The 13,153-nt window shown below is 45.1% G+C and overlaps 1 protein-coding gene across 3 annotated transcripts; it reads left to right on the forward strand.

The window, feature by feature from the left end:
- The first annotated feature begins 1,794 nt into the window (after positions 1-1,794).
- On the forward strand, positions 1,795-12,854 carry HERPUD1 (homocysteine inducible ER protein with ubiquitin like domain 1). 3 transcript variants are annotated; one of them, XM_019455875.2, is made up of 8 exons: positions 1,798-2,065; positions 4,715-4,792; positions 4,879-4,953; positions 6,188-6,318; positions 8,375-8,497; positions 8,998-9,348; positions 10,692-10,797; positions 12,087-12,854. In XM_019455875.2, the coding sequence occupies exons 1-8, from the start codon at positions 1,913-1,915 to the stop codon at positions 12,249-12,251; spliced, it is 1,182 nt and encodes a 393-aa protein (XP_019311420.1). In that variant the 5' UTR covers positions 1,798-1,912; the 3' UTR covers positions 12,252-12,854. The 3 variants fall into 3 exon arrangements, with proteins under 3 accessions (XP_053762100.1, XP_019311420.1, XP_019311421.1); XM_019455876.2 differs by having other exon boundaries at positions 4,882-4,953; XM_053906125.1 differs by lacking the exon at positions 12,087-12,854 and having other exon boundaries at positions 1,795-2,065; positions 8,998-9,191; positions 10,692-10,771.
- The last annotated feature ends 299 nt before the right edge of the window (positions 12,855-13,153 follow it).

A 13,153-nucleotide genomic window follows, 5' to 3' on the forward strand; every position in this document is an offset into this window, starting at 1 on the left:
AGCCAATCACAGAAAGTTGAAGCACCATGGGGACAATTTCTCTCTAAAGCCCTCCACCTCCCTTCTTAACATAAAGCCTGCTGAAAAAGAAGCCACCCGAGGGGCACCTGGGTGGTTCAGTCGGTTGAGTGTCTGACTTCAGCTCAGGTCATGATCTCACTGTTCTTGAGTTTGAGCCCCAAGTCGGGCTCTGTGCTGACAGCTCGGAGCCTGGGGCCTGCTTCGGATTCTGTGTCTCTCTCACTCTCTGCCCCTCTCTCATTTGTGCTCGGTGTGTATCTCTCTCTCTCAAAAATAAATATTAAAAAAAAAAGAAGAAGAAGCCATCCTAGTTTTGTGTTACAGTAAGGCCGACTGTTGTGGATTGAATTGTGTAAAAGGATGCTGAAGTCCTAACTCCCGTACCTGTGAATGTGGCCGCATTTGGAAATATGGTCTTTGCACATGATCAAGTTAAGGTGAAGTCATTAGAGTGGACCCTAATTCATTACGACTGGTGTCCTTATAAAAAGGGTGGATGGAGGGGGGATTGGGACAGAGACAGACGTGCATGCAGGGAAAATGATGTGAAGGCATGCACACCGGGAGAACGCCATGTAACCACGAAGCCAGAGACGGGATGATGCAGCCACACACCCTAGAACTCCAAAGACTGCCTGCAAACTACCAGAAGCTAGTAGAGTGGCATTCAACAGATTCTCTCTCAAAACCTTCAGAAGGAACAAACCCTGCCCGACACCTTGATGTCCCTCTTCTGGCCTCCAGAACTGCGAGATGACACATTTCTGTCCTTCAGGGCGCCCGGTTTGTGGTACTACAGGCACCAACCAGACCAGGCTCCTCCCATTAGCCTCCTGCCCTTGTCAAGTTCCCGACACCTGCACAAACAGATGTCCAACAGGAGTGGAATAAGGATGGGGCCCGTGCAATGTCAGTTCCGTTTTTCAAGATCTTTTTTTCCTACAGAGGGGAGGGAGGGAGGGGGCCCACGTCAGAGGGGCCTTAACTAAGAACCCTCCCTGGCTTGTCTCAACTGCAATTTAAAGGAAGCATGTGTTAGTATCCTTTGAGGCGAGGCCCTCTGCAAGGGTCTCCTAGCCTAAGCTGGACTGTGGCCCGTTTGCCAGGCACAAAGGTGATTTCCCACGCTTGAGGGTGTAAGGTTCACGCCTGAGGCCACAGATGAAGTAAGTAGCAAGTGCGGCTCGGAAGCCTTTGTCCGTAGCCCCAGGAAGAATCCGCCAGGCTTCTTCCTCGCCCTGCGAAGGCCTGTGGGGCTGCCCTTCCGGGTGGGCTCGCAAACGGGTCGACCCAGCCGTTCTTTGGGCTGGGGCGGCGGTAGGCGTGGGGAGGCCTCCCTAGCAGGGCTGGTTGGAGCGCCAGGGCAGGGAAAGGGGAAGTGGGCCTCGGCGGCTGGGGGTGAAAAGGGGCGGAGATTGCTGCTTTGTGAGGAAACAATTTGCAGAGGCCGCCAAACTGGCGGTCCGCCGGCCGGACCCTCCGCGAGGCACCGGCAGCAGCCCAAGCTACGTAGCACTCCGGTTCCGTCAGGGCCGAAGCGCACCCCAACATGGCCGCCGAACGGGAGTTCCGGGGCCGCGGCCGCGACTCCGGGTGACGCAACGGCGGCGGGTTGCATCAGCCCGCGCCCACGTGCTCGGCCCGTCCCTCCGCCCACGGATCCGGGCGCTGATTGGGCCACGTTAGGGCCGTGACCTCCGCCTCAGCCAATGGGAGGCAGCCACAGAGTGTTCTCGCCGCAGAGCCCTAGTGCGAGGTGCCTATAAAAGGCGCCCGAGGCGGGGGCGCGCGTCCCAGAGGCGCGTACAGTCGTTGCGGAGGTTGCGGGGCGGCTGCGACGCCGCCCGCCTGGCATCTCAAGAGCGTCGCGGAAGCCCCAAGCGCCGCCGACATGGAGGTCGAGCCCGAGCCCGAACCTGAGCCCGTCACGCTCCTGGTGAAGAGTCCCAACCAGCGCCACCGCGACTTGGAGCTGAGCGGCGACCGCAGCTGGAGCGTGGGCCGCCTCAAGGCCCATCTGAGCCGCGTCTATCCCGAGCGCCCGGTGAGAGGGGCCCCCGACTCCCGCTGCCAGCGCCCACTCCCGGCCCCGCTGTCCTCACCTAAGCCCTCCTTGCGTCCGTCCTCCCTTCCCCTACAGGTTCTCTTCTCCCTTCGCCATCTCTCCCCCGACGGCTGGCCCTCACCCGCTCACCTCCCCTGGCTGGGGTCTCCCCGTTCCCTGTCCTACCGCTGTAGGCGCCGCCTCGCCTTGCCCAGTGGCCGTCACCTCCACGTCCTAGGCCACCGTCGTCTCGCCTTCCCCTGTCACCTCGCCTCCCGCTGTACCCCAGCCCCTCTCCTCGCCCCCTCCCCCCAACCCGGACCACTGCCCCGTCCCCTAGATCTGGCTTCCGGCCTTAGCCACGCCGCTGAGACAGCAGTTTGACCTTGGGTGAGTTATTTCACCCTCCTAGCCTCAGTTTCCCCGAAAAGACAGGGCGACTAGGTGTTCCGCATTAGGAATGCATCCACTGGATAGAAGCGAGGACACGGAAATGGTTGGAAGTGAATTTTCTGAATGCAGCGTGTCGGTGCGGAGCGGAGGAGGCTCCCTGGGCCAGTGCTAGGGAGCCATGGTGAGCGCCCAGGGAGTGTGTACTTAAGGTCCCACGCCCAGGAGCGAGACGTGGCCTTTCCCCGCCCTGTCCACCTTCCGCCCGGGGCCCCTCCCTGCCGCGCCGGACTCCGCAGCCTTTGCTTAGTCCCAGGGAGGAGCCCCTGGCGCTTTCTGGGTAGAGTGAGTTAGAAGGGAAGCAGGCGGCAAGAGTCTTCCTGAGTCTGCGTTTTAAGACTTCGGCCCCTCAATTAGACTTCCTCGCTTTGTTTTGGTTGACACATCTGTCAACATCACCCTTAGCACCGCCCTCTCTCCCCACCACGTGATGGAGGCTGTGAGCTGGACCTTCCTGTATTTACTTTCTATTCTGTCTGATATTATGTAAGTGTCAGCAGTGTGCCTTACTGCCCACAAGTGTAAATCCCCATCAGACCAGAGAAAGCATGGGGACCCCAAAAACACTGTGAAATTGTTCCTCATTATCCGAAGAGTTGCAGTGTGTGGTAGCTCACGGGTCAGGTGGTATTTGTTCCTGATTTGTTCAAGGTGGAATGTAGAAGTGAGTTTTCCTTCTGACTTACTCTTTTGAATTTTGTGTATTTATCTAATAAGCTTGCATTTCCTTAGCACTCACCTTGGGACTGTTTGTAGTTTCACTGCACCTGCTTCCAAGAAACCAGGTGGCCGTGTTGCTGCGAGAATGGCTGTTAGATACAGCTTGGCGTCTCTCTAGTTGCATCACTTGGTAAAAGGCAGTGTTTTGGAGGAGAGCTTCCCTTAAGGGCTTCCTTGGGTGACAAACATGACTCCTATTAAGTCTGAAGACCCAAAGTTGTAAAAGGTCTCTCAGGTGTGTACATTGGTGCTTAAAAATTATGGCTAGAGAGCACTCAGCATTTGGTTTCTAACCTGAGAAGTCTTACTTTTATAATAGTTTAACGTTATTTTTTTTCAAATGAGCTTTCTAGGTGAAGGCACAGAATATCAAGTGAGCCCTTTAAAAAGGAAAACAATTTAAATTACAGGCACCTATTGATTTCAAAACCTTTACTAGTGTGGAACTCTTTAATGTAGGATCCCACCTCTGCAGTAGCATTTTACAAAATTATGTGTATGGGATTTCCCTATAAAGTCAATCAGAACAGTGGTGAACGCAGTATCCACTTCGGTTCTGTAGTTTGTTTTAGGTGCACAGTGTCAAAAAATCCTGATTTCTGCAGATAAATAGATGTGGTTATTGTTTTGATTGTTTTAAACAGTTTGCTTTATAATCTCCAGCTACTTGGCAGGAGCGGCTTTATTCCAAATTTTGCAAAATTGTTTATTCTGGCATTGTTTGGTGATCACTACCTACTTTGGTATGTGTCATTTGATGCCATTATTTTTAAGTATGGTTTTTAAAGGAATTAAAACTAGATTTTTAAAAATCAGATTTGTATGAAAGTGTGTAGAGTCCCTGTGATTTTGAAATCACTGGAATGGAGGAGTGGGTTTGGAATCTTGACTCTTCAGCAGCAGGTTGACTGTGGACAAGTCAATTTCAGACTTTTCCTCCCTTCACATAGGGATACTAAATCTCACAGGGTTATATGAAATGGTACCTACACACCGTCTTCTCTATAACTGCATTTGTATTTTGGGAAGTCTCTTTGAGAGCTTAATTTAGAATTGCCTTATGTTATCTCAGGCAGTACGAGGTGGTTTTGGTGAAGGCTGACCTTGGTTGGGAGTACTTTGACTGTTGTGTGAGACCAAACCAGGTTTTGAAGTTAGGCCGTAGGATCCCCAAATAAAATTTGTGTTTTTAGTGGCAGAAAGGAATTTCCTTAGGACTTTAAAAGTCAAGTAGTTCGCCGTAGGTTTTGTGGACTAGAGATACTTTGCCATCCTAAATTTATTTGCATGTTAGAAATTCAAAGTTCAGCACTTTCTAAAGGAAAGGTTTGTATATGAGACTTTTGAAAAAATGTTTTCCTGTGATTCTGGGAAAAAAACACACGTATTCAAGTTGTTTGTATTAAACAGTTTCTTCTGTATTTGGGAACTTGTGTGAGCTAAGTACTGACCTGTGCTACTCTTTCTTTCCATGACAAGCGTCCAGAGGACCAGAGGTTAATTTATTCTGGGAAGCTCTTGTTGGATCATCAGTGTCTCAAGGACTTGCTTCCAAAGGTACATCATTTACACATTAACTTTTGAATGTTTAAGCACTTACAAGGTTGAATTCAGGTCCTAAAGTACCTCCTTATTACTTTTAGCAGGAAAAACGGCATGTTTTGCATCTGGTATGCAATGTGAAGGGTCCTTCAAAAGTGTCAGAGACCAGTACAAAGGTATGTCTGCTTTTTCAAGATTATAATCATCTGTGTCATTCAGACCCACATGGTAAAAATAAAGGGAGTTGGATAAAACTCTGAAGAGATTTTATTACCTTTTTATCAAGTAAAATTTTGTTTCTCCCCAGTGAGAATAAAGAATGAGAAACTTATCAATACAAGTGTGTGTTTATTATTACAGTAGTAGACTGTATGCCATTAGCGTTGTAGTGGAAGAGTAGAGTTCTACATTACTCTATCTTTTGGGACATAATTTGACCTACAATAGCTGTGTATCCAGATCTCTGAATTAGCAAGGCACTCAAAATGGGTTTTTATTAAATTTAGCACATAATAAATTTCTTCTAAGGAATCACTAATTTTTATAAACCGTACAAAAGTGAATATATTTCCTTTGGAAATTTTTTTTTTTTTTTTAATGTTTATTTCTGAGAGAGAGTAACAGAGCATGAGCAGGCGAGGGACAGAGAGAGAGAGAGAGAAAGGGAGACACAGAATCTGAAGCAGGCTTCAGGCTTTGAGCTGTCAGCACAGAGCCCTACATGGGGCTCAAACTCACGAACCACAAGATCATGACCTGAGCTGAAGTTGATGTTCAACCAATTGAGCCACCCAGGCACCCCTTCTTTGGAAATTTTCATCATGATTTATTTAATTGGATAGGAAAAGACCACAATCTCTATCAAGTGATCTCTAAAGACCTGCATTTGACAGTCAAAATTGTTTATTTTTCATTTCATGGTGTTAATTTGAATATATAGTAATAATATTCTAGTGTAGTGATGGACTCTAAATTAGCATTACAGCTCTATTTCCTAAAACATCTGAACATAGTATAGAACATTCTTTCCTTTAGGTTGCTGGCTGGGTTGTATTTATAAATCTTGTTGGTCAGATTTAGTTTCTTGATTTAGTAAATTTAGCACTGTAGGATCTGTAGAACATTATCAGGATGCTTTCTCACCAGTGATAACTTCATTGGAAGATTTTAATGAAACTACAGCATAGTTATTCTAGGAAAAAATACGGATTTAAAGAATATCTGTATATTGAATTTGGGTTGAACAGATTTCAGAATATTTTTTACATAACACTGCATCTATTCAATTGTGTGAAGTTCAGAGGTCGGGGTGAGGGATATAAGCCATTCACAGCAGAATAATCCTCTCAGTTTGGTTGCAGACTGTTGCATCAGATCCTTTGTTTTAATGTTCATCTTCCACTTATTTAGGTTGCCGAATCCACAGAGCAGCCTGCTGGTCTTCATCAGGGACAGTATCCTGGGGATTCCTCAGGTGATAGCTTAAGGCAAAGGGAGATTCTTCGGAACCTTTCTCCCTCTGGATGGGAGAACATCTCAAGGTGAGTGTCATGATAAAGAACCAGGTTTATACAACATGGATGTGTACCATTTGCGTCAATTTTAAGAATAAAGTGTATTGATAGTATATAGTCGCAGAACTTAATGTACAGAATTTTGCTCTAAGGGTTTCACTTTAAAGATTTTTTATTTAACTCTTCTTAATATGTAGCCTTTTAAGTACATATAAACATAGGGATGCGTGTGTTGACAACGTAGGCATCTCCCCTCCCACATGGAGATGCTTTGCATTGTGCTGACCTCATGATAGGGAATTCGTGCTGCTGCAGAGGAAACAGCTGGTGTAAGCATCTCGCAGCTGCTTTGCTGAGTGGCTTTGTGCTTTGTCTATCATAACAATGGGTGACAAAAGGTGAAAAATTGTTTAAGAAATGCTCTGCCAAGGACTGAGTTGGTGGTGCTGGAAAAAAGATCGTTTCTTTAGAGCAGTTAGAGCTCTAGACTAAATGCTCTGATGTTTGGATTTCATAACTCCTGGAACACCTTATTATGAAAGTTCTTATGAGAAAAAATCATTAACTATGAGTTGAAATTCTATAACCCCTCAATTCCCCTGCTTCCCTTTTCCTACTAGTTTTGAATACTTGATTTTGACAAGTCAGGTCTTTAGGGAATGAGGAGTTGTTTTTTTCTTCATGGAAATTTCAAATACACGCAAAAGCAGAGGGAAGTGTGCAATGAATCTCTGCATAGCCGTCCCCCAGGCCCAATAATGATGAAGGTTTTGCCATGCTTGTTTCATCTATTCCTCTTTTGCTTTTTCCTTTTGCCGTAATTCCCAGACATCATGTCAGTTCACCCCTACATACTTGAGCAAAACCATAGAGTTATCTTGTAGATCTACAATGCTGTTCTCATCAGAGCTACAAAAGCACTTTGTTATGGTCTCATTTCCTTGCACTGCAACTTTTTTAAATGATCAAAACCAGTATTCTACCAAGACCTACTTGAACTGGAATACCATTTTAGAAGCACTCTGGGTAGGGAATTTGGGTAAAAGACTGTCAGCCTATATAAATTGGATAATTGGATAGAACCACTTAAAATTGCCTCCCTTATTCTGGCTATACAGCCTGAGAATTGTGGCCCGTATCTATGTGAATTTCACCTGGATAAAGCTTACCGATTTTATCCAACACGTATTTATTGAATAGTCAATACATATAACTTTAAGGATGCGAGTTAACCAGCAGAGGTGTTGACATAATCCATTCATGATCTTACCATAATTTTTATAGTTTCAGTTTTGCGAATTGCTGCCAAAGGAGTTCACTCTGTTAAGGCACACAAGGCCAAAGATGACACTCCTATGCTCTGCCCTAGGCTGTTTAAGAAACAGGAGTTTGGTGTCAAACAGGTCTCAAATCCAGCATGCTATTTAACCAGCTCAGTGACTTTGTGCAAATCCCTTGTCTTCCCTGAGCTCTATTCAGACTCCCTTCTGTGAAATGGAGGGGATAGCCCCCTCCCCACAAGGTTGTCGGGAATCCAGTGAGGCAACAACCCAGCAGCTTGTAGAGGGCACAAGTGGTCAGAAAGCATGTATGAGTGATGCCACATATACACAGAACTCTGCCCCCCATGTAGTCAGATTTAGGGGTGGGGAGAAATGGCTGTCAGAAGGAAGAGGGAGTTTCCTTCAGGAAAGGCTTTGAGAGAGATGTGGCTTTTTAGAGCTGTCCTTTGAAGGATAAACAGTGGGTTTCGAGCTGCAGTGAGACTCAGCAAATGAAAAATGGGGGTGAGGATCCATCTAGTCTGAAAGGGTCCAGCTTGTTTATACGCCATAGCAACGACATGGCATGAGAACCCAGTGCTGGCCACGGGCGCTCGTTTCTCTGTGGGGTCTGGACCATGGTAGGAGGGCTTGGGCAACACTTTCCGTGCTTGGGTCACACGGGGGCATCGCACAGTAATCTACCATGTAGCTGTCATGGAGTTTTTGTCTCTTTGATTTGAAATCCTTATTGTCATTTAGACTTCATTTATTCATACTAAACCAAGTCAAAACGAGTGTTTTTTAACAATGTTTCGTAGGCCTGAAGCTGCCCAGCCAGCCTTCCAAGGCTTGGGGCCTGGTTTCTCAGGCTATACTACCTACGGTTGGCTGCAGCTCTCCTGGTTCCAGCAGATCTACGCACGGCAGTACTACATGCAATAGTGAGTCCTTTCCCGTCATGCTAGGCACGCCCGGGGTTAGGAATGGAGGAAGGAGTGTACTTTCATCAGTTTCTGCAGAGCTCTGTTCTGTCTGGTTCGGTGGGTGGAGGAGAGTATAAATGATATCCGCTACCTAAATCGTGTGTTAATTCAGGAGTGTTTGTGTCTGTACCTACTTTACTTCCTTTTCAGTATGTGGTAGCTTTAAAGTTTTGCGGAAGGTTTAATTAGTTTTTTTAACACACCATACTTTTATCGTGGCCTTAATGTTTAACTCCAGATGAAATTTACGGCCGGTCTCTCTTAGGAGCAAAAGAGGCATTTATAGATATGACTGTTAGTAAAGAAATTCTTCACTAACTTAAAAGTCAGGTTTTTCATGTACCTACGGACAATTCTTAACGCAGGGTAAAAGACCCTGTGTAAATAAGATCATGAGAAGCACAGTCTTCACGGTGATTTGCTTTCAACAGTATCTGCCTCTATCATTTTTATTTTAGTTTAGCAGCCACTGCTGCCTCAGGGGCTTTTGTCCCCTCACCAAGTGCACAAGAGATACCTGTGGTTTCTGCACCTGCTCCAGCCCCTATTCACAACCAGTTTCCAGCCGAGAACCAGCCAGCTAATCAGAACGCTGCTCCTCCAGTGGTGGTTAATCCTGGGGCGAATCAAAATTTGCGGATGAATGCACAAGGTGGCCCTATTGTGGAAGAAGATGATGAGATAAATCGAGATTGGTTGGATTGGACCTATTCAGCAGCCACGTTTTCCGTTTTTCTCAGTATCCTCTACTTCTACTCCTCCCTGAGCAGGTTCCTCATGGTCATGGGGGCCACCGTTGTTATGTACCTGTAAGCACATGATTTTGCTTTCCTTTTTTCCCTTAATACAAATTAACACTGCATGGTGACTCAAGCCAAGTACAGGTTTTTCTCTTTTTGAGCAGTCTCAGTCATTGTTAATGGAAGTGTATTTCAATAGCATATCATTCTGGCACTTTCAGTGCAAGGAACTGATGGCTTGTTTGGGCACTACTGAAAACACATCAATCGTGTGTGAATGCAAGGAGAACATTCTGTTTTCTTCTAGATAAGGTACCTGCCAGGCTCATGAACCACAATAATAACGGCCGTTCTGAGGCATGGAAGGGAAAATTGATTTGTTTTGAATAAAAACATGTTTACCAAGCTGCAGCTGCTGCTTTCCAGGATAAAGGTCAGGCACTGACTGTCAGCATAGCTCTAAAGGGCCAAGGAACCTGTACAGACCTGACATTTGGCTTGTCCTTAGCTCAGAGTAGTGGTTCTCAACCAGGATGATTTTGCATCCCCAGAGTGTGACGTTTTTGATTGGCAACTAAGGGGTGGTCCTGCTGTTATCTAGTGGGTAGAGGCCAGGGATGCTGCTAAACATCCTACAGTGCATAGGACAGCCCCCCAGTAAATACCTAGCCCAATACGTCAGTAGTGCCAAAGTTAAGAAACCCTGGCATCGAGTGACATGTCCTTCTTTGTGGTCGAGATTGACAAATATTTCCTCTGTGGTGAAAAAGAATTTTTACTTAGATTTAAAAATCTTGAGAAGTACCTGAATAAAGTAAAAAATACTCATAAATCCAGAATTAATCATTACTAATATTTTGTCATATTTGCTTCAAAACTTGCACTTAATTGGATTTTCCAAATAAAACTTCTAGTCAGTTTAAGTTTTATAGTCTTTAGAATCATATATTTAAGTGATCAAATTTAGGTATTATTATCTTCGGTTATTACATATAATCCCAGTCCTGCCTGTGTGTGTGTGTGTGTGTGTGTGTGTGTGTGTGTGTGTATTTATCCCTCCCCCATCCCCCATCCCCCATCCCCCGGTTCAGGTTTTCATGTGTAAAGTTTAGTTTGGATGAGCAAGCATTTATAGAGCACATACTGTGCTGTTAATGTTGCCGGGCATACAGTGATGAATAAGACATAGTCCCCATAGTGACCTTGAAGAAGCTGATGGGCAAGTGAGGAAGTCTAGGAGATGGTGTGACAGAACATCTCTGCAGATCTGCCCGCTGTGAGCTTATAGTCAGAGCACTGCTCTGATTGGAGGAGGGGAGCAAGGGGAACGTTACCTGATCAAGAAGACTCAAATTCTTGAGTAAATTTCACTGTGATTAGCTAAGATGAGCTTTTATGTGCTTCCTTTGAAGGCATCACGTTGGATGGTTTCCATTTAGACAGAGGCCAGTTCAGAACTTCCCCAATGATGGTCCTCCTCATGAAGCTGTAAATCAGGACCCCAACAATAACTTACAGGTAAGGAACTCCCATTGGAGTCCAGCAAGCTTGATGTGAAGTGCCGGGCTCTCAAATCCTTAACCTTTAGATATTTAGCCTCATGGTTTACCATTTCATTAGGCGGAAGTTTCAAGATTTTTTCAAATTTATTCTTAGAGCAGTAGCTATTGTTTTTTTTTAATGCTTATTTTGGAGGGAGAGACTGAGCATGAGTGGGGGAGGGGCACAGAGAGAGAGGGAGACACAAAATCTGAAGCAGGCTCCAGGCCCTGAGCTGTCAGCACAGAGCCTGACATGGGGCTCAAACCCACAGACTGTGAGATCATGACCTGAGCCCAAGTTGGACGCTTAACTGACTGAGCCACCCAGGTGCCCCGAGCAGTAGCTATTTTTAAAAAACATTGAATGTGCCATAAAATCCATCAGGTATTTTTTGGCATTTTGCAGTTTGCATTTTGGCATATGTAAATAATGGTTTTTTTAGCACACTGTTTTTGAGTGTTCAGTGGTCTGTAACAATGTGTTCTACCATGGAAACTGCTATTAGATAATTTTTTTTTATTAAAAAAATTTGATGTTTATTTCTGAGAGAGAGAGAGAGAGAGAATAAGAATGAGAATGGGTGGGGGAGGGGCAGGGAGAGAGGGAGATATAGACTCCAAAGCAGGCTCCAGGCTCTGAGCTGTCAGCACAACCCAACACGGGGCCCAGACTCACAAACCATGAGATCATGACCTGAGCTGAAGTTGAACGCTTAACTGGCTAAGCCACCCAGGCACCCCAGCTAATGGATAGTTAATCTAATTAAGGATTAAGAATATAAGCATGTCTCACAGAATAGATGTCCTAGAGAACTTCCCTAGATTTATAAAGCAGTTTAATGCATAATCCTAAAGGAATTCTTTTATATTATTAATTATCACCCTACTATTACCATTTTTATAATATAAATTATCACCTTGGGTTTCTATTTTTGTTTCTTAACTCAGAATACTGCCAAAATTAGAACATTCATAGTTAATGAAGTGGTTAACTTAATTCATGAGTTTAATAATAAAGATGTAGTTACCTCATTTCTTTTAATGTTACTGCCAGGAACTTTCAGGACTGTGAGAACGTCACTAGCACGGTTGTGCTGTGAGGCCTGAGAACTCCATCCAGCCTAGGACACCATTCCCTGGGGTCCTGTCTGCCTGGCTGCTTTGAATATGGGGGCAGGGATTTAGTCTGCCCTCTCCTAACATTATTACATTATTTGGTATTTATCAAGGTCCTGATTGTGTTCTCATTGTATTTCATAACTGCAGGAAGGTCCCGATCCTGAAATCGAAGACCCCAACCACCTCCCTCCGGACAGGGACGTACTGGATGACGAGCAGACCAGCCCTTCATTTATGAGCACAGCCTGGCTTGTCTTCAAGACTTTCTTTGCCTCTCTTCTCCCGGAAGGTCCCCCAGCCATAGCAAACTGATGGTGCTTGCTTTCTGGCTGCTGGAGGCCTCGACAGGCGTGGACTGGATCATCTAGCTCCAGCTAGATTTCCTCACCCAGCCATGGCAGTGGCACAGAATTAGTAAAGAACCAACAAGGAGAAGGACATGCTTTTGTGGTCAGGCAAAAGCAGAAACTAAGACGTGAAGCCATGATACAAATTGATGAACAAAAATTTTGCCCAAGGCTTCTCCTGTCTTTATTCTGAAGAGCTTTAATATATACTGTATGTAGTTTAATAGGCATCGTAAGTAGAAGGCATTAGTGTCGCATGCTTATGCCTGAGGAACTTTTCAGATGTGTGTGTCTGCATGTGTGTTTGTACATAGATCTCATAGATGCAGAAATGGTTCTGCTGGTACGATTTGATTCCTGTTGGAATGTTTAAATTACACTAAGTGTACTACTTTATATAATCAATGAAATTGCTAGACATGTTTTAGCAGGACTTTTCTAGGGAAGACTCATGTATAATTGCTTTTTAAAATGCAGTGCTTTACTTTAAACCAAGGGAACTTCGCAGAGGTGAAAACCTTTGCTGGGTTTTCTGTTCAATAAAGTTTTACTATGAATGACCGTGGAAGAGACTCCTGTCATCTTAGCATTTTGCTCATGTCCCTTGTCACTGGAGGGTCAGTAGTTGAGTTGCTGACTTGCAAGTAATCTGAATGTTTTGCTTCTTTTTATAAAAGGACTATTTGTACCGATAAAGAATGATAAGGTAAGGCCATGGAAGTTTTAATTTACTAAGAATATACTGTGTTTGTCCCCATTCCCTGTTTCCAGCAGTACTGGCTTATATACTAACCCATCAAACTTGAATTCTCCAGATTTAAAGTTAGTAACATTGGGGCACCCGGCTGGCTCAGTCGGTAGAGCGTG

Source organism: Panthera pardus, unplaced genomic scaffold, assembly GCF_024362965.1.
Source record: "Panthera pardus isolate Hobbes unplaced genomic scaffold, ASM2436296v1 HiC_scaffold_18, whole genome shotgun sequence".
In the NCBI taxonomy this organism is placed as follows: Eukaryota; Metazoa; Chordata; class Mammalia; order Carnivora; family Felidae; genus Panthera; species Panthera pardus.